The 20,671-nt window shown below is 40.0% G+C and overlaps 1 protein-coding gene across 4 annotated transcripts in view; it reads right to left on the reverse strand.

Annotated features, from left to right (window-relative positions):
- Positions 1–4,760: 4,760 nt before the first annotated feature.
- The window catches only part of RASGEF1A (RasGEF domain family member 1A), a 165,697-nt gene continuing 149,786 nt past the window's right edge, over positions 4,761–20,671 (reverse strand). For all 4 annotated transcript variants that reach the window (XM_069864388.1, XM_069864391.1, XM_069864390.1 and 1 more), the window contains 10 exons: positions 17,648–17,785; positions 14,148–14,369; positions 13,773–13,847; positions 13,067–13,159; positions 11,325–11,427; positions 10,959–11,038; positions 9,755–9,946; positions 9,083–9,206; positions 8,792–8,864; positions 4,761–7,690 (listed from right to left, as the gene is read on the reverse strand). In XM_069864388.1, the coding sequence (XP_069720489.1) occupies positions 7,666–7,690; positions 8,792–8,864; positions 9,083–9,206; positions 9,755–9,946; positions 10,959–11,038; positions 11,325–11,427; positions 13,067–13,159; positions 13,773–13,847; positions 14,148–14,369; positions 17,648–17,785 (1,125 nt within the window). In that variant the 3' untranslated portion in view covers positions 4,761–7,665. The remainder of the gene's footprint in view (positions 7,691–8,791; positions 8,865–9,082; positions 9,207–9,754; positions 9,947–10,958; positions 11,039–11,324; positions 11,428–13,066; positions 13,160–13,772; positions 13,848–14,147; positions 14,370–17,647; positions 17,786–20,671) is intronic.

A 20,671-nucleotide genomic window follows, 5' to 3' on the forward strand; every position in this document is an offset into this window, starting at 1 on the left:
GGCAGCTGCAGTCAGTGGCTGTGCAGGACGCTCCTGGGGGAGGGCTGGTGCTGGCACCTCCACCAACACAATTCACCTTTGCTGGCTTGCTCTCCAGGGCCCACACTCCCAGCTGGTTTGAATCTTGGCATCATGATTGCCTTCAGCCTGATGTGAATTTCTGTCAGCTGGGATGCCGGCCCCACAGCTCCTTTGGGAACAAGCAGAGCAGCTCCTGCCCCTGACTGCCAGGAGACACTGGAGAAGGGCTGGGTTTTGTCTGGCCCTGACCCCAGGAGGGGCTGCCTCTACCACAGCTGTGGCATTTGCAGTAATGATGGCACCTGGGTCCTTAATTAAGGTTGTGGAATAACTAGCTGCTCTTATTAGGTACCTGAAGCTGGAAGTTTCTTCCTCTTCTTTCTCAAGCAACGTGGTTTCTCCTTTTCTGGGTTAGAGTAAGGTAAGACTATTACTGATTTTTCTGGGATACACTGTGCTGAGGTTACATCGAAAAGGGAGTGGCTTCCATCTTTTTAACAGGAGAGCTTGTGTGTTTTGGCAAAGGGTACGTTGTGCTGGGTTTGAAGAGTTGGTGTTATAGCTGATTTGAAGAGTTGGTGTTATAGCTGGGAGCTGTGTGGCATTGCACTTTTGAATTAAAGGTAGAGCATTAAATAAGTCCAATTTTTGTATAAGTCTAAAAGTTTGCGTGAGGCTGTAGCCTTGTGGTTACCATAGTCCTGTTCTGGGACAAGCAAAATGAGTCCCTCTAGATTTGAAGCAAAGCACCTGTGTAGGAGTTTGTGGTGATTTAAGTGCTTTAATCTGCTGTATGCTTGTATATAGTGTGGTGAGTGTTCCTTAAGGAGTGTTTTTAACCCTAATAGCTTCAAGGTTGCTTTATAGCTATAGGATTTGTTTCTCACATCCATTGGTCTCTTGACCCATGTCCTCTAAGCTCTTGCTCTCACTGCTGTAAAACCCCTTTGCTGTGGCAAAGTAATTTAGGTAAAGGCTCTGTAATTTTCTTCCATAGGGAGAATGCTTTGCAACACATACCAGAATCGCATATGGAAGAGGATATTAACTTGTTCTTGTCATTTGTAATGCTAGTGATTTATTAAATTCTGTTTAAGATCATCCTTAAGGTTTATAATTGTAGTGATGTCTAATGTTAAAAATTCCAGCAACTAATTTTTTTTTTTCATTTTTTTGGTACTTGTGTGTCTGCTGGGGGCATGTGTGCTCCTTGTTAGCACATGAGTGGTCTCAGCCTTCTGCTAAAAATGCCTCCTTTTAAAAAAAAAAAAAACAACCCACAAAGCTTGGAGTAAAATAAAACTTAACATGGAAGCTATACAACAACCTTGGCAGATCTGGTGTATGACCTCGTTGGTTCCTGCTGCAGGCAGTGGCAAATGTGCCTGGGCAGCAGTGTCATGACTGTGAAACAAAAAGGGAGCCTCTCCTATGAGGAGCAGTGGTGAGCATTTGCAAGGCATGATGAATGTGGAGGATTCGGGAGGTGAGGCTGTGCAGAGCTCTGCAAACACGAGCTAAGGGTGCAGTGGTGGCTTTGGCCTTGGAAGAGCTGGGCTGCAAGGTTCTTGTGAAGTTCCTCTTGAGATAATTAAATTTACTGAAATTTCTGAGTAGTGAGGTGAGACGTGTGTATGAAATAAAACAAGCTCTGCTGGGATTCATAGATTTATGGATTACTTGCTTGGATTTTATGTTTTTGAAGCATTTGAGGAGAGGTTTTTTTTCAGATTGAGAGAAGTTCTTTAGCACTGAGCCATAATAATACAGACCTGTGTGGCTGAATGTTTCATTAAATCCTGCTAATGCTATAAGTGTTCAATGCTTTAATTAATAACATTGTTATACTTGTCCTTGCTGCATCCCTGAGTGCTCGGTCGCTCTAATCCATGGTGTGTTGCACTTTGCTTCTCTAATACATATCTGGCTATGTGGAGTGTTGTTTGTTAACATCATCTTTGAATCGGAAGTAAACAACTGGATATTGTTTAAATGTTTAATAACACTTAAAAGGGAACTTTCAGTGTGAACACTGATAGACAGAAATTTGCTTTGAGCTTAATATTTGAGGAATCAGAAGAGGCCTTAGTGTGCTCATGTGGCAGCGGTTAAAAAGATGTTAATACTTTTCTGTCTGTATAATCAGATTCTGTTGGATTTCTGTTTCCAAACAAAATTATATAAACTTCACGATTAAGACACTTGCTTAATTAAAGAGCTAGAAAAGATTAGAAATACTGGAAGCTAATTTGCACTGAACTGAGAAGTTTCTTCTTTCATGACCCCAACTGGGGAGGGATGTTTGAATCTAGTGCTTTGGTTTGTGTTCGATTTCAGCTTTCTTTCAATCCAGAAAAAAAGGTCACTGTACCTTGTATTGAGGTGGGGTTGTTACTGGGAATCCTCTGTGTGGCAACAAGCCTGGGATTTGGGTTTTTTTGTTTGTGGTTTGTGGGATTTTGGGAGGTTTTTTGTGGTTTTTTTTGTTTTGGTTTTGTTTATCTTCTGGGAGGTGCTGCTAATACTTTCAAGTAACTGTGTTCTACTTTTGCCACAAGTGCTTTTTATTAGTTGTTAGAAGCATAAGTATTCTTAATAGCATAAGGTATGCATCCCAGCAGACTGGAAACCTGGTCTAGGGCTCAGGGAGTTGGGGTTGTTCAGCTTAGAAGGCCTCACTGAAGCCTTCTCTTCTCTATCAGCCTTCCAGTACTGAAAGGGGCTACAGGAAAGCTGGGGAGGGGCTCTTGGTCGGGAGTGCAGGAATAGGATGAAGGGGAACGGTTTTAAGCTGAAAGAGGGGAGATTGTGATGAGATCTTAGGAAGAAATGTTTTCCTGTGAGGGTGGGGGGGCCCTGGCCCAGGTTGCCCAGAGAAGTTGCGGCTGCCCCATCCCTGGAGATGTTCAAGGCCAGGTTGGATGGGGCTTTGAGCAACCTGATCCAGTGGGAGGTGTCCCTGCCCACGGCAGGGGGGTTGGAACTGGGTAGGCTTTGAGGTCCTTTCCAACCCAAACCGTTCTGTAATTCTACGATTTTTCTTGTCTCAGTATTTTTAAATAAATATTGCATTTTCCGGTGGCTTGAATTTGTTTCTTGTCACGTCTCTTGAGGAGAAGGCAGAGTATCTATCTAAAAATGCATTGGCACTCCCTGTGTGACATAGAAGTTGATTGCTTTTTAATATTTCATTATGAAAACAAACTAATATCCCAAAGATATTTTGCAGTGGTCAACTACATGCATTTTTCTGTCCTCACTGGTGTGGAAACTTTCTCTATAGTATGCATTAACTGTATAGGATGAACCCTTTCTGCAACTTTACATATATAAACACATATTTATGTAATTATATTTGTGTGTGTATATATACAGGAAGTATCTTGCTGTCCACACAGCCCTATATAATGGCTGCAGAGAATCATATTACAAACCTTCTCACTTCCAGACAGCATTTGCAGGCTTTTCTGCTTGGCTGGGAAGCTGGAGCTGCCCTGATGAAATAATAATGCATATTGCACGCTGAAGAGGGAAGATCTGTTTGCATGTCCTCAGAAGGATTACTGATTTGTCTCCAAATGATGTACTAATATCAGTTGTCAGCTGAATTTTGCTGTGAGTTATTTGCTAAAAGAAATCTGTTTCTTGGGAACTATTAACTTGATAAATCAAGTTGCTGCTAACATAACTAAAGATACGTTACTGGCACTGAGTAACTGCTTGTCATACCACGTTGTGCTCTAATGGTAGTAAAGCGCCTGGAAAGCAGTTTTATTTTTTACTCTTATGCCCGTGTAAGCAGCTAATTTATCCTAATGACTGGATGGGAAATAATTGGAAGTGAGTTTTCAAGGATGTAATATGTGTATTAATAATAAGTGTGAACTGGCCATCAGGAAGACTCTTTTCTGCTTGATCCTCTTAATCCTGGTAAACATCATTATCTTTTCTAATGAGCCGTGATGAGTGAAAGTAGCACTGTTCTACTGTTCTGTTGTGGATGTCTGGTTACCAAAACAATTTGCCCAGAGAGCTTTCAACAGATTAAAAACGCTTTGGGGCCTCCAGAGCTGCTGCCCAGCAAATTGAACATATTTTTAAGGCTTACATCCCTGAGAAAGGAGGTAGCGTGGGTAGCACTGTGGCAAGCATGTTAGGAAAGCTGGATTCTCCTCATAGCTTTGTGCTTGCCTGGTCCCTGCGTGACCTTGGGGAAGTGGCTTTGCTTCTGTAAAGCAGGGCATGAAAAAGGGTAGTGGTTGCAACCAAAGGTCCTGGAGCATTGAAATATCAACAGGATCTTGCTACAGGAAACCCTGTGGTGTGCTGCAACCAGCAACTGTTTCTGTGCTTTCCTGTTAAGACAATAAACGTGGGAGGACAAAAACGAAATTCAACTCCTGGGATAGGCAAAATGTTTTTACACGCTGTTAATTGCTATCATTGAGAGAACGAAAATACTCTGCAGCAGGCACACTGTATCAAACCATAAAATACTATTATGGAGAACACTTTAAGGAAGTGGCAGCGTGTTGTTGGCTTGGTGTTGCTCTTGCCTGTGTTGGAGAATGTTTAAATATTTCATAATAGATCTTTATTAGTCAGAACTTCAGTTTTAAGTAATCAGTTGGTTCATTGTGACTCTATCACCCTCCACACTTTGTTCGCCTCTTTCAGCCACTGGGTTGTGGCTTGATCAGTTCGCAAGTGAAAATAACCATGGGAAAAGTTAAGCCTGGTTGAAGCAAGGTTTTTTGGTTGTTTGTTTTTTTTTTTTATTAATGCAAGCACATCCAGTCAAACACGGAATATCCTGCTTTATGGTACAGCTTTATATTTAGCATTTCAGCTCAGAATAGCAAAACACTGTATTTAAGGAATGTATCAAACTGAGGGAGGAAAAATAAAAGGGAACCAATGTGGATACTGCATTGATTTCAAGTATATACTAGGACTGATTGACCAGTGAAGTGCACATTCATGTGAAAGCTCTTTTTATACATTTACAGAAAGTGTTCTAAAATTGCATTTCAAATATATATTTTTTTTTTAGATTTTAAGTATCCCTTTTAAATTTCAGTTACATAAGCAAAGCTGATATACAATCCCTCCTATAGTGTCTGACAATGTTACTAGCTAGAACATCTCTGAAAGTGCAAAACACTGTAATAATACAGTATAAATATTTTTACTCTGATCCAGGGCTGAAGGTCAGTGCTTCAGCACAGGAGAAATAGCAGCAGATCATAAGAATTATCCCTTCCCCTCTTCTGGGCTGTTCTCATTGACAGTGTTGCATTTCTTCCTTCTTTGTGGCATAACTGCTTTTTGTTTCACTTTGCCAATGCTACGAGAACAACAAAATGTCAATTTATTGCCCTTCCTTACCCCAAATTACTCCTCTAATTTTTAGTAGTTGTCAAAGGGGGAATTGGAACAGGGAGAGACGGAAGGCTCTTTACTTTTTCACCGCACTACAGGGCTAATAGAGCAAATAACTTCTATTAAGTGATTGCAGACGCTATGTGAAACAGTGGCACTGCTCTTGGTTGTAGGCACTCAGCAAGAAGAGTCTATTGGACTGGAATAAACCAGACTCGGGTCCAGTAAGTCTTGCCTCTTATTCAGTAGAAGGCAGAATAAGGTAAAACCCATCTACTTGGAGTTATCATCTTTAAACAAGCTTGGGCAGAGGTACTCTGTGAGGCTTTCTGAGAGAGGCTGCAACCACTGTGAACTCTAGGGGGCCTTGTTTAAAAAGAAAATGGGTAACTGTCTGGTTCAAGTCATTACCAGGACCCAAGGGCATGGCCAAGATGTGCCAGGGTAGGATTAGGTTAGATATCAGGAAAAGGCTCTTCACCCAGAGGGTAGTGGAGCACTGGAACAGTCACGGCACCAAGCCTGACAATATTCCAGAAGCATTTGGACAATATCCTCGGACACACAGTGTGAATGTTGGAGTGTCCTGTGCAGGGACAGGGGCTGGACTCGATTACCTCTGTGGGTCCCTTCCAACTTGGGACATTCTATGATTCTGTTTTTACCTTTACAAATATCCAGCCCTCATCCCTTAAGACAACAATTACTGGAAAGGACAGTAGATATTCATGGGTCATAAGTTGTTAATTAAAAATATTTTTCAATATGAGCCCATTTTTTTTTTTTCCATTTAGAGATCAGGTGAGGAAGTTAAGTCTTGAACTGTGTATTTTTTACCTGGAAATGAATACATTGAATCCTTACATAATATAAGCAAGCCCCTCAGGTGCTCATTTTGATAGCCAAAGTAGGTGTAAACTCAAGGCTAAAAGGAGAAATTAGAGATAGTAAGCATCGGCAGACTTGCAGATCATCTCTAATTTTTGTACTGACCTGGGTTCAAAGGTTTGACCAGTTTCTTATGGTGTTTTCTTTAGTCTTCAATGAGTTCTGGCCCAGTTAATCTTGGCTTGCAAAAATACAAGATAATTATCTTGGTCTTTGTTTTAATTGTAAGTTCAGACTAGCATTTTCAAAGGAAACAAGGGAATTAAATGCCCAGTTCAGTGGTGATGAACTTTTCTTAAGCTCCTCTAGAAAATTTTAGCCTTCACTTCAAATTGGGCATTGGTGTTTACTTCCCTCTCCCTTGCTCGTATGATTATTATTTTGTAAAACCTGTTTTCCAAAAACCATATTGAGCCTGTTTTGCAGAGATAATCTAGGTTAGACATCCTTCTCTTAAACCAAACAAACAAAAAAAATCCCTGATTTTTAAAAAGGAAAACACAAACTATTCTGACAGCCAGAATTTAAAGGATAGTTCCCAGAAGCATTAAAACTTAGATGTGTGCATCTTCACACATGCACGCACACAAACTCACGCACAAACGCACATTCCCCCAGCAGTTACCTCATCTTATCTCTTTAAATCATGTAACAAAAATATGTTTGCTGCACCATCAGTGTTACAGGCAGGTATACTCTACTTCATGTGCCATATCCTCCATTGTATTTAAAAAGTACATTGTACCTGGTTTCAAGGCATCCATAATTTTATTTTCTTTACTTCCAGTCCAGCATAACAGAAGGTACACTAAACGATATCAGTACCTTGTAAGGCACTATTTTCTGATGTAGGAGAGGAACATGCTTACTGCAGATGTCTAAGGCTTTGACTCTGCAAGCACGTTGAGTGGTATCACTGATTTGAAGGAGACCCTTCGCTTTGAAGCTAGATAGAAGTATTGAGTGTTCTGTAGGATACTGGTCCAATGGAGTATTTAACCTGAACCCTGGCTTTAGTTAGGTCGTATGTTTTAATTTTTATTGATTTTGGTGGAAGTAACAAAAAATAAAAATCTGGATGCTGATAGCATAAGATCTCTGCAGGGATACCATCTCCCGTGATACATTTCATCTCTGAGAACAGGGCCCTGCCCTTTTATTTAAAATAAAAAAACAAACAAACAAACCCCTTCACTTAAGTGCCTTAAGGTTGACATGTGAAATATTTAACACATTTGATTTCATAAAAGTTACTGTATATACAAAACAGACCTCAGCCAGTGAGGTCTTTCTTAGCTCAGTCCAAGTTCTTTCAGGTTGCAAAACCACATTCATTCAATGTACTTCAAAGTCTGCAGATGAGATCCAAAAATCTCAGGCTCTATTAAGCAGAGTTGTCCTAGAAGAAGTAGTAATAAAAAATAAAATTATATTTTCCATCATGAAAAGAAGTTTTACAGTTTTGGTAAAGGTTGGCAATAGATCTACTTTGCATCACTAGCTGGAAGCCTTTCTCCAAGAGACACATTATCAAACAGTATAAAACTAAATTAAAACATAAGCATCAGGTCCTTAAGATTTGTTCAGGCAAATAACATGTTCCTCTGTCATCCTAAACTATTGCTTGATGAAAGACATTACATTTAATGCAAGATACACTGCACAGGTATCATAAGTGAAAAGCTTATGCAAGCATCTTAAGAAACACCGTGAAACAGTGTCTGATTTAGGACAAGACAGTCAGTGTAGCTCAATTGCAGCTCAGGACACCGAAGACTTTTTCATTCTTTATCTGGTACAGGCACATTGAATCTAAGTGTTTAACACAATCACAGAATGGTTTGTGTTGAAAGGGACCTTAAAGATCATCCAATTCCAACTCCCTTGCCATGGGCAGGGACACCTTCCACTGGATCAGGCCGCTCAAAGCGCCATCCAACCTGGCCTTGAACACCTCCAGGGAGGGGCAGCCACGACTTCTCTGGGTCACATGATTTACAAAGGTCTAAATCTCTTTCTGCCTTGGCCTCAGAAATCTCATCATGTATGTGGAAGAGGTGCTCCCTGCCTCTCAAACAGGGAGGAGTCATTGATACTTTATCCCTTAAAAGTAGGCTGAAAATTAGAGTATTCGTATAAAATTTCATCCTTTTATAAGGTTTAAGTGTGTAAGTACAATAAATGATAGCAACTTCTTAGAATCTTTAAATATTTGTTCCTCTGAGAAAAGAATGTCTGAAATCTGCTACAAATGTAGATTCTTTTACTCTCTTTGATAGCCTACACAGCAGTGATCCTGCAGCCTGAACTGATCTGCCTGGAAAAGCTGTATTGAAATCCAAGACCTTTTGAATTGTTCAGATTTGAATTTTGAAGAAAAAATACTCGGATGTGGGCCAAAACAGTCTTAAGCTGGATATGCAAATAGGAGGGAGGGAACTGATTATCACGAGCCTGTGTGTGTCTGCGTAAAGATGCATGTTCTGAGGAAGCTTCATACCTGAGTGTTTTCCAGCTGTCTTTTTCCATGTGGTTTTCTGGACCCTCACTTTCAAAGGATGCAATGAACAGAGCTAGGAAATTAAATAAAAACACATGTGGGTTTTCTTTAACTCAAATTCAAAAGTTACTGTATATCAGGTATAACTTGTCTGACTTCACAATGAAGTTTATTCTCATGAGAAGCTGATACAGAAGCAATAATATGTATTAATTTTTTTTGCATGTTAATATTTTATCTGCATTTCAACAAGTAGGAAGACTTGCTATAATGTTTGATAAAGGGGTTTACCTTCTTCACTATAAATGGGTGCTGTGAGTAGATAGCTCTGTATCTTCTTGTCCTTTTCAAAAGGGCACTCAACCTGCTTCCATGTCAGGAAATCATGAATCTGTCTTGAAATCTCCCAGAATTTCTGCATGAGGTAATTAAAAGAATATTAAAATGACATTTCTTTTCTCTTAGTTATTGCTTCTCTTGTTTCAATTTCAGAGTCTCTCAAACTTCTGGCTTCTGAAATTCTTATTTTCTTCTCAATCATTCCATGCCTCAGGTTTAGCAACAAATTAATTTCGTTCCAATCGGTTCTGTTTATGTGAATTTTATGTTTTCCTGTGCATCTGTTCTATTTCATGTAAAACTCACAAAAAATAATCACTATGGCAGTACGTTTTAAAAATAGTCTTTAAACAGAAGGCAACTACATTCCTTCAGTTTTATAGGTTCTTTTCTGTATATGCAATTGTGGATCTGCTGGATCTGTAATACAAATATGGCAACTGCAAGTATGAGCTTTCACAGAACTTGATGAAATTGTTTCTCCTAAATAATAATATTGATTTAGCAATCAAAGCAGTGCTGAAGGAATTGATCATATCGTGAGCTAAATGTTCAAAACTGGCAAATGTTTGCAATGTATGATGTTTATCTAGCATTACAGTTTTTATAACAGCTAAGTCCTACCTTGAAGTTTATCTGCCCATTTGGCAAGCGGTTTGTATGTATTTTGTGCAGAAAGTAGATATCTTTAATAAAAAGGTTGAAAACAGGGATAACTATTTTCTCTCGATTGCTGTTGGCAGTCTGAGATCGCTGTGCTGCTCCTTGCAGGGCTGTGCGGTAATTACAGAAGTTGCTGGATGGATCCATGTGATGCTGTTTTTACGGAGAGGGCAAAAAACAGTCAAGTAATAAATGTTTCTTAAATAGCATAGAATCATAGAATTGTTTGACCTGGAAGCGACCTTCAAGTCCATTCAGTTCCAGCCCCCCTGCCATGGGAAGGGACACCTCCCACTGGATCAGGGTGCTCAAAGCCCCATCCAACCTGGCCTTGAACACCTCCAGGAACGGGGCAGCCGCAACTTCTCTGGGCAACCTGTGCCAGTGCCTCACCTCCCTCACAGGAAAACACTTCTTCCTAAGATCTCATAGGAATCTCCCCTCTTCCAGCTGAAAACCTTTTCCCCTCACCCCACCCCTACACTGCCTGATAAAGAGCCTTCCCCAGCTGTACTGGAAGGCTGCTAAGGTCTCCCCACAGCATTCTGTTCTCTTTAGGCTAAACAAGCCCAACTCTTTCAGCCTGTCAAATACAAAAACCTTTGACCTAGCCACAGGAGAGTCACTTCTTCATGAACTTATTGGGCCTCTCTTTATGCTTTCATGATAGAGTACTTTATACTGATAAGGATTTCTAATTTCTATCTTGTTTGAAAGGAGGATTCTGTATGGGCTTTACATTTGTGCTTTGCTTCTGTGGTTAATGCGAGACTGAAAGGAAATGGTAAATGGCTATTGGGAAAAAAAGCAAAATTCTAACTTGCTGTCACCAGTCAGATGACGATTTCTAATTTTCTTTTGTTTTCATTCAGATCTCCACTAGATGGAGTACTCTAGTTAGTTTTAAGGGTAACAAAATGACGTTGACTCGAATATGAACTACCTCAATGTTAAATGGAAAATATATACTAGGAAGAATAACCTAAAGAAAAGTTGCACACACAGGCAAGTAGTGAGTGGGAGTTTGAAATCTGGGAAATGCTCTCCCTGATATTTATCTGCTGGTAACCACTGACAGAAGTGTCTCTGATTTGGTAATTCCACAGCAGAAGTTTGGTGCAACTATTTGGTGGATTTCTAGATAAAGTCTAAACAGTATACATACCTCTAAAACATCAAATTTTGCTGTTTTCACCTTGGACCAAGTTTTCTTTAGCCGTGCCACAGGACTCAAGTTCATGCCAGCTGAATCGAGAGAGAACAGGGAAAGGAAGAAACAACCAAGTTGAAAAAAAAAAAATACAGGGCTAACATGATGGTGGTGTTTATGTATCAGCACCATGTTTTCTGGAAGGCAGTTCAGCTTAACAAACAGAAGTAGCTAATGCTCACCCACCCACATGTTAAACTGCTGCTGGTACATTCTGCTCCTGTAGAACCGGTCAGCCAGTTTAGGGCAACTATAGGCAAAGTCTTGCCAATCCGGTTGTAAAATAGAGTGCCTTTTGTCATTTGTGTTAACGATACTCACAGATAATAGCCATCATGGAGTTGAAGTTTCCAATATTGAAGCATTCTCTTGCCACATCAATGAAAAATTCCACCATTCTTGTACGTTGTTTTTTCTTTACAACCTGAAAGAAAAACCTGAAGTCTGTTACGAGATATGAGATAGCATTTAAGTTAGATGGGATGTTCTGTCAAAGGCATTGTAAGAGGTTAATTGAAAAAAACATTTCAAGGCTTTTTTCCAGCTAAATATTATGATGTTATAGGCCTGAGGGTATTTTGTTAAGATGAATTTTTAATAAAGTAGCAGAAGTATCTGGAGCTACTATCAGTTACTTGTCTAGTTGTGGAGGAGTGTAATTATTTGTTTATGTATAAAGTTCAGTGTCTTAGGGAATCTTGTCTACATAAACTGGACGCTTCCAGCAATTTCCTGTTACTGGAAAAGGAAGATAACATGAAGCGGCTATCAGAAAGAATATATGGAAAAAATGCAAACTACTGAAGAAGGGGGAAAGAAGTAGACAGATAAGGCAAGCACATGTAACGTGAAAGTGAGAAGGAACAATTTTTTCATTTTACTGTGTATTCTCTTAAGTGACCTCTTGAGAGCAGGTAGTGATGATGCTCAAAAATACAAATTCCCATTCATGCACACATGCAAACGATCCAGCACATGATGCTGAACAATTGCTTTGCATGTCCTTTTAGAAATGGTAAAGCAAAATTAATATGTAGTACTGTCTCCAAACTATGTTTCCAAAAGCAATCAATGTTTCTTTTTTTTTAAAGCTAGTGTTATTGTCTAGATTACATTCATTCATTAAAATCTTTCCCATATTTAGATCTAGGCTCAGCCTGGATTCTGAGTGGTGACTGCAGACCCTCTTACCTAAGTATTTCAGTTTGTGTCATTCCAAAAGAAAATGGCTCAGTAGACGACAGCTTGGCTTAACCCCTGGTATGCTAAAACCTTTTGATTTGTTTACCAAATGTATTGGCTATCCCAGCCAGCTCTGGAAGATGTCTTGGTGTGTTTTTGTACTAAATTGCTTTGAGAGCAGGAAATCCTATGAGATTAGGACCAACATGTGGGACTTCCTGAAACTGCAGTAGGCATCTGGATTTCCACTGACCAAGCAGGAACAGAGAGAACATTTCCCGCTGGTAGAACCGGTGCATATCAATGGAAATCTAAACCCACAGAGAATATGTATGCAAAAAAAGGGCTCTGGGCCCTTCAATTTCTTTATACTACAGAAGTTGCTTTAACCTCTAATTAGGCTGTTCTCTGTCTTTTTTTTTTTCTTAACCTCTACAGTAGTCCCCTTCCTCCCCAGGCTTTTGGAGAAAGTTTATTTCTGACTTTTCTACAACAAAAATGTATATATGACAGTGCTAATGATACCTAAATGCAGTGGAAGGGCAGCTTTTCATTGTTAAATCTGCATTTAAAGATGTGTATCTCTGAGAATTTGTGCCTGTAATTAAAAAAAATCTAAAATATCCTAACTGATCCACACAAGTTCTACTTCACTGCATGACAAATGCTACTATGGAAGTGACACAAAACTAGAGAATAAATGCAAAGCCCAACATAGCTATGAAGTCTTAATCATATAAGCATGCAAATAATTTAATGCTTGAGTAATGTCATTATCTTTAATTGCACTGCTAATGCTTAAATCCCTATCAGACCACTGGCTGCCTTTTGTCCTTAAGGGCCAGGATCGCTTTGCTATCTTGTTCTCTATGAATACCTACCCGACAAATCTCTGTAGCCACCAGCATGCTGAGACAATTGAACCAATTGTCATAGGCCTCCAAATTGTAGGTTTTGGTCACATCGCCTCGGCACTGAAAGAGAAGAGAATCATGTAATTGTTTGGTTGGAAAAGACCTTTAAGAGAGAGTCCAATCATAATTTTCCACTACTGAACCAAATCTCTGACCATCCCATCTACCTGTCTTCTAAATGTCTCCAGGGATGTGACACAACCACTTCCCTGGACAGCCAGTTCCATTATCGGATAACCTTTTTGGTGAGGACATTTTTCCTAATATCCAATCTAAACCTCCCCTGGTGCCATTTGAGGACGTTTCTTGTCCTATAACCTGTTATTTGGGAAAAGAGACCAGCACCCACCTCACTACAACCTCCTTTCAGGTAGCTGTAGACAGTGGTAAGTTCTGCTCAGCCTCCTTTTCTCAAGGCCAAACAACCCCAGTTCCCTCAGCCATTCCTCGTAAGACAGACCACGTTACTCCTATTCTGTATCATTATAAAGTCAATACACCAAAGGATAAACTTCTTTCTATGCCTTAAAATACATCCAATGAGATTTTTTTCAAGACATAACCTTAATGAGAGTTAGAGAATGTCAGCCTTTCATGCGCTGTGTGTACTCAAATCATGGAAGTTCTTTACCCCAGTTACACTTTCTTTTTCCCCCTGTATCCCTTCTTGTACCTTGTGATTATCCAGGGAGTCCATGTGGCTGACAATCTGCATTAAATCCTCTGGGTAAATGTTGCTCACCCTTTCCTGTGTTTGGAGAAATGAGATCATACATGCTGAGACAGTGCCACCATATAACCAAAAGGTAGTTCAGTGAAAATGCATCAACAGAGACACAGGAGAAAATTTTGCTAACTTTCACACTGCTGCAATGAAGACGTGTAGGGTGTTTTTATCACTGTACCTAATGGATATCGCATGTTACTTGGTATTTTTTGATTAAGACTTTGGAGGCTATCAGTGAAGCCATAGTAAAATTTCTAGTGATGAGTATATTAATATTTAGTAAATGGAAAATGTAGTAATTTGCACAAATTGGTGTCTTACCAGTTCGATATATGTCAGCTGCTGTGCCAAGATCAGAGGGTCGCAACACACACTCAGGATGTCCTTCTGAGTTGACTGTGGCTTGGTTTTGAGAATGGTGCCTTTGTCAGTAACAGGCTGCCGGAATTTCTCTCTGATTTCCTGGTACTGGCTCCGTGCAGAGAGGGCCAACAGGAGGTTCTGTGTCATCTGGCTAATGATCTTTTTCACTGTTCCATTTTCCTAAGAAAAAGGCAGAAACAATGACTGTTAAAAATCTTTAGCTTTTGCAGAGGCAGATCACCAAAGAATTCCTGACTGGGAAAAATAAATCTATTATCCATTTTCTTTCGCCTTATCTGAGCTGACCACCCTGCAACAAATGAACTTGTTCTAACTGCCTACACAACTTGATAACAATATCATCATGCCTGCCTGCCTTCCCAACTCTGACTTGCTTGGCTGGTTGACTCCTTTTGGCTAGCAGGCCCATTTCAAAGGCATCAAGGTCAATAGCTTAAAATGGGTATAGCAAAAGGTGGTAAAGTTGGTTGCACGAGGCTTCTTGGATCCTCCATGTACCAAGTGCCAGAAATCTTTGTTATTCAGATCAGACCCACAGATGATCAAGTCTCTCTAGCCAAGGCAGAACCCAGGGAATTCACATTATATCCAGGCTTGTAACCTAAAATATTGGCTTGGCTTTGAACAACTATAGTGTTCAAATATTTAGATAAGAGCACAAAGTACCTTGTATTCTTGGACAATTAAAATGCCTTTCTGTTCATCAGGTGCAGATTTTAAACACTGGTTCTATGAGGATAAACACTGGTAAAGCCACAGAAAGATAATCCATCTGTTCAGTGTGTCGACCATGAAGGAAGGCTGAATTCTTTCAGCCATCGATTGTTTGTATCCTCTACGTGTTTCTCTGAGGCCAAGCCCAAAGAGCTAATAATGATCGCTTTCCTACTCCTTCATCCCTTCTGCTACTGCTTCAAATGGCCTGGGTTCTCCAACCCTGTTCTTCCAGGAAAAACTAACTCTACCAAAGACAGTCCTCCTCTTGCCGTCCTCTTGCTTCCGTGCAAATTATTTCTCTTGAAGTTAGCCACGAGGTTAACTATTAGTTTACAACCTGCTGTGTTGGTTTCTGTCAGTCAACTGGAGGCACTAGAAAGAACTGCAATGAGTCTGTGATCATTCAAACAAGCCACTAATGTGCAGTGATGACTGAAATTATGTAGCAGATGTGAGAGACGATGACTACCAAATACTTGTATATTGCATGCTATAATTAAGCAATAATAGTGTCAGAATGATGCTTTACAAGGCAATAATCTGACTCCCAAGTGAAATAAAATGAAAAGCTGAAAGCAGTGTAGCTCATCTTGAGGCAACTGGATTACTGCTGAACAGCAGCTGGCTGGAGCCATTTCAGATACTGTGCTACAAGTGCTCAGAAATGCCAAGAGAGTGTGCTGGGGGGACTAAAATCAGGTACTAATTCTGCTCTCTGGGATGCTGAGCTTTCTACTGTACATCATTTGACTTCAGCTGCTATGCCTGACTTATGTGTCTGGAAGGAGGCAGACCCTGTAGATATAGATAATCAAACTTGAACACAGGTGAGAGTATGGCAGATGTTACATGAAAATGAATAAAGAAACTGCAATGACATCAAAACCTATGGCTTACTTAAGCTATTTATTAGCATCTTAATACTTAGGAAACTGCTGAAACTCTTAAGGGCGCTTGTCTATCATTACAAGTTTACCCTGAATTTTCCTACAGCTTTGGAGAATAAGCCAACGAGTGTACAATAGGTCATCCTTGTTTGAGTTCAAACAAGACATCTGTACATCATTTGGGGTGAAACCCTAGCTGTAGCTATGGCTATTTGGTCTGCTGCCTGATATCACTAGGACAAGGACCTGCCCACTTTGTGAGAGTTCAGCTGACTTTCTATCCTCTGTATGGTGATTAGCATCCTAAGGTGGGTTGGAAAAGCTTTAATATACTAAATAAATGCCGAGCTATTACAACAATCCCTTGCAGATGTGCAGTATGGGTCATTTCTTGTGGCAACAAATAGCAAGAGCTGCTTTTTGTCAGTGCCAAGTTGTTTCCTAGGGGTCAGATGTGGCACAGCTCTTTGCTGATCAAACCTGACCTGTAGCCTTGTTAAGGGATAAATACAGTGATGTCATCAGATGCCTCAGACACCAGAGCACTGAGCCACTCCACGAAGGCGTGTTTTTCTCAAATGACAATTTATTCATACATAACAGAGTGGGAGGGAAGAGAATGAGCAATAAAGGCCACAACCTCTTCCTAGCTCAAAGGAGGAGACAGATTAAATACAAAGATGCTAAATGAAACCTCTGCCAAGTCCCCTTTCTCAGTAGTATTTCTGTCAACATACACCTCATCACCCTTATCTACAAAGAATCATAGAAGGCATATTATAACCCTGTTTCTTTTTCCCCTCCTACTATGGCACTGACATTTTCATAGTACGATCCAGGTAAACAGCGTTGCTGATGCAACAAAACTGCCATGCTTCCTTTTGACAACTCGGTAACACCTAATTGCGTTGTGCCCTATCACCGATTGATGCAGTACTGTCTAACCTGTTGTTCTTCATTTTCTCTGTACTTGAATCAACAATAGTATGCAATACAATTGTCTCCCTGTTTCCTGCTAATTGTTTTCAAAAATATCTTGAAGTTGTAAGTTTAAAAATAAGGATAAGCTTCTACTTCAAACACTTTACAATTAATTGCCTTGTAGTTCTGGACTATAGCCTTTCTTCTATTAGTAGTTAGTGACTTTCTCAATGAGAAAACACTGAACAGAAAACTCGCAGCCCTTGTTTTATTTTTATCTGTTTGCTTTAGAAAAGTCTTTTGTGAGCTCTAATTTTCTTCATGTGCTGGAAATTCAGAGCTGTTAAGTCTGGTGATTGACTAGCTAGCAGAGCTCAAATATAACTTTCTTTGTGGAAATACTGTGCATGCCACTTTAAACACACCAACGAACCAATTGCTGATTGTTGTTAGGAACAAGGAATGAAGTGTTACATAACAAGCATCTTCACCTTGAGCAAAAGTACATCTGATACAACCAGCTGATGTGTATTGCAGGACGTGGACCTAGAGAGTAGTAACAACGTACAAAGGGTAGTACATAATTATGGAAGCTAACTATATTGTACCATTATAGTCACTGTTCTTTCCTTTCTCCTTCTGCACCACATCCATTTTTCATATTGTCATGACTATTTTGTCTCTTCCTTTCACACATGGTGATTATACATAGACAGCTCCTGCTAATGGACCATCAAGTTCATCGCTCAGCCCATGTCCTGCAGTTACACTGACAGCTTAGCCACTGCTGCTGGAGTCCATTTAGAAGATCCTGCATACAGGAGCAGGGGCTTGTACATAATATGATAAACTATATATAAAGGTAGACAAATATTGCTTTCCTGCTTAGTAGTTTCCCACCACTGACCCTACCTCATCACATTGTGTGATCCTGTGAGCAATCTCCTTTAACTCCTTCATGGATTTTTCATCTTGGAAATCATAGGGGAAGGTTTCAGTCCATTCCTTCAGGAGCTGAATGATTTTGGCAGCGAAGGATTTTAGCTTTGCCTAGAAAGAAACAATGAGTTGATTACCAACCGTGGACCTTTCTGATGGCAGAGTAAATTAGCCAATGAAGGCTCACATAAAACTAGAGACAGCCTTGAAAATTTGCAATAGTGGTAGGCAAAGGGGATAAAAAAAGAACATATTTAACTGTAAGCCACATTCTGAAATAGTATGATTAGCCACCTTTCATGAGAACTTGTTAATGTCTTTTACCAAACGTTTTGAAGTTATTTTAAAGGTTAGTTGTATAAAGCCAGGAAGATGACAGAATAGTTTAACTTATTTGATTGGTGTCAATAGGTCCTAAGCCGATTTATGCCATCTGAGGCAGCAGTACCTTAGTGTTTGAATGCAAATGCATACAAACTGCAGCACTACTGAGCATCTTTCATGAGAAACATTCAAAAAGCCATTTTTGTTCTATAGAATTTATCAGCACCTCCAGATTGAGCTGTATGTTAAAATAAATGAATGACAGGAAAGATGTGTGTGTTCTCCCTGTGACACCTAAATCAAAATGAACTTTGAAAATAAAAAGTATTGGCTCTTACTCAAAAAGCTATCAATCGCAGAAAGGGGAGGGAGAGCTATTTTCTAAGTTCTTCTGTTACCCATATGAATCTTCTAAGGCTTTTTATTAGTTAGACCTGAGTTGGGTGCCAATTACTTCACTATCGTAGTAACACAGCAGCATCAGAAAAGCCAAGGGAGCACTCTTGTAAAATTGGGAGTGTGAATGCTAAGAATGCTTTTAAGGAACAAAAGGAATCGAAACTTTAAATCCAGGTTATATTTATTCTCCCACCCATCTTGTGACACGCTGAGGAAAAAGAGGAAGTGTTCCATTTGCGTCTACCTCCCCACTTCTGTAACCCACACAAGTTCCACTACGCAGCAGTTCCTTTTCCCCATGCATGGTGCCTTTTCCTCGTTCCCCTCTCCACTGGCCTCTCAGGGGTTACAGAAGGTGACTTAGCATGTGAGTGTCACTACAGGAAATCAGTGCATTTTCTTGTAAGACAAATGAAGTCTTGCAAGAATTGGTAGGAACTCCTGCCAGAACATCACCTGATCAGAGTATGTCACAGTTTATTTAATCAAAACCAAAAGTCAACCAAACTGAGCTGTTTTCTGCATTTTTTTTTTATTTTTTACATCTCACTGGTATACAGTCAGTGGGATTATTAATAAAGATTAGTAAGAACTCTGAAGTCAAACCACGTGCCCTTGAATCCTCAGTCTGAAAATAAGCCAGTGATTCTTGTAAGCCTGAAGGGAATTAGCACTGCAAACCATACTCTGCTAGTATGCCTTTCCTAGCTGTTTTTATCAATAGTAGTTAATTGATCCTGCTAGTGACAGAAGTACAGAATAGTTGGATAGTGAGGGCAAAAAGAAATCATCACTGTTTTCCTGGCTAGCAATGGGCGTTGCTGCAAAGCCATCTCTGCCAACGCTACTACTGTGGAGCCCAGCTTCAAGATATTTCTAAAAGATGTGGAATGCAGTTCCGGATCATAATTCTGTCCTCCAAATTCCCATTGTCATCTTCCCTGGGGAAACAACAATTTTTTTGCTAGGAAATGCATGGAGCCTGACAATATTAAAAGAATAATCTGTAGCTTGTGATGGAGAATGAATTAACCAGCCAGTGCACTTCCATCCAATTAAAATTAACAGGTACATGCCTATTCCACTTTCATTTACCAAAAGCTGTTACAAAACTGTTTTTTTGGTATTAATTGTGCTGACTATGCTCTCTTTTTAACTTTTGAAACTGTAAAGGGAGAGACGGGAGCAGGAAGGTCCTTCCTTAGGCTGTGACAAGCATCTTCAGGTTGAACGCTGACTTCCCATCTCAAGTACCTACTCATCACTTGGTAGGGTTTGCTGCCTTCACGATGGAAAGCTACACACCTGTTGCAACTGCAAACCATATTACTCTTCATGTAATTACCCTTCAGGTGTAAAAAAAGCTTAATGCTTTATCAGATGTTTCTAATTCTCACGAAAATAAGGTGTGCTGCTTTCTGAGTGCAACACTGAAAACTATCAATACAGCCGAACACGAGATTCATGTTTCATGCACACTCTGAAACTCAAGCAGCCTGATGCACATCATTTGCAGCAACCTAGATGAAGGCACGCAGATCTGTGGGTATCAGCATGCATTTTCCTTTTTGTCATGGTTGCAATAAACCTACCAACATACTTCTTCTGGAGTCCTACTTCAGACACGAGCCTCCCTTTGTGAGGCCCAACACACACACGCATTTCTTTGAGAAGGAAAATACTTCCATGTGAGATTCGACAAACAGGACTGAGAAACAGCTACCAATTAGAAGGGAGGGCAATAGCAGTTCTGTGCTTGTAGGAAAAGGAGGTTGAATGACAATGACCTGGTTGTTATGAGTATTGTTTTTGCTTTTAAAAGGGAGAACTTGCTATTGACAAAAATGGAGGGAAATAATTTTTGAAGGGACTAAATGTATTCCAAGACAGGCAAGACAAGCTTAATAGAAATTAACTTCTGTTTTTTTCATACTACTTTAACTGTTGAGTTAAAAAATACCCTCAAGCTGCAGAAATAATGCACCACAACTGTTCTAACAACAGTTTTTTTCACTGAAAAATGCAACACAAGTGTGTCTTTCTAATCTCTGATGCACTTATGGAGAATTATATTTTATTCTTTAAGACTGAGGGGCTAAACTCATTTGGTCTGCTCAGCGTGGAGAAGGGGAGACTGAGGGGAGACTACATTGTGGTTTACTGCTTCCTCACAATGGAAGGAGGAAGAGCAGGTGCTGATCTCTGAAGACCAATGATAGGATCGGAGAGAATGGCAGGAAGATGTGCCAGGGACTGGGAAAAGACTCTTCACCC

The sequence above is a fragment of the Phaenicophaeus curvirostris genome, chromosome 9 (assembly GCF_032191515.1).
Source record: "Phaenicophaeus curvirostris isolate KB17595 chromosome 9, BPBGC_Pcur_1.0, whole genome shotgun sequence".
NCBI classification, from domain to species: Eukaryota; Metazoa; Chordata; class Aves; order Cuculiformes; family Cuculidae; genus Phaenicophaeus; species Phaenicophaeus curvirostris.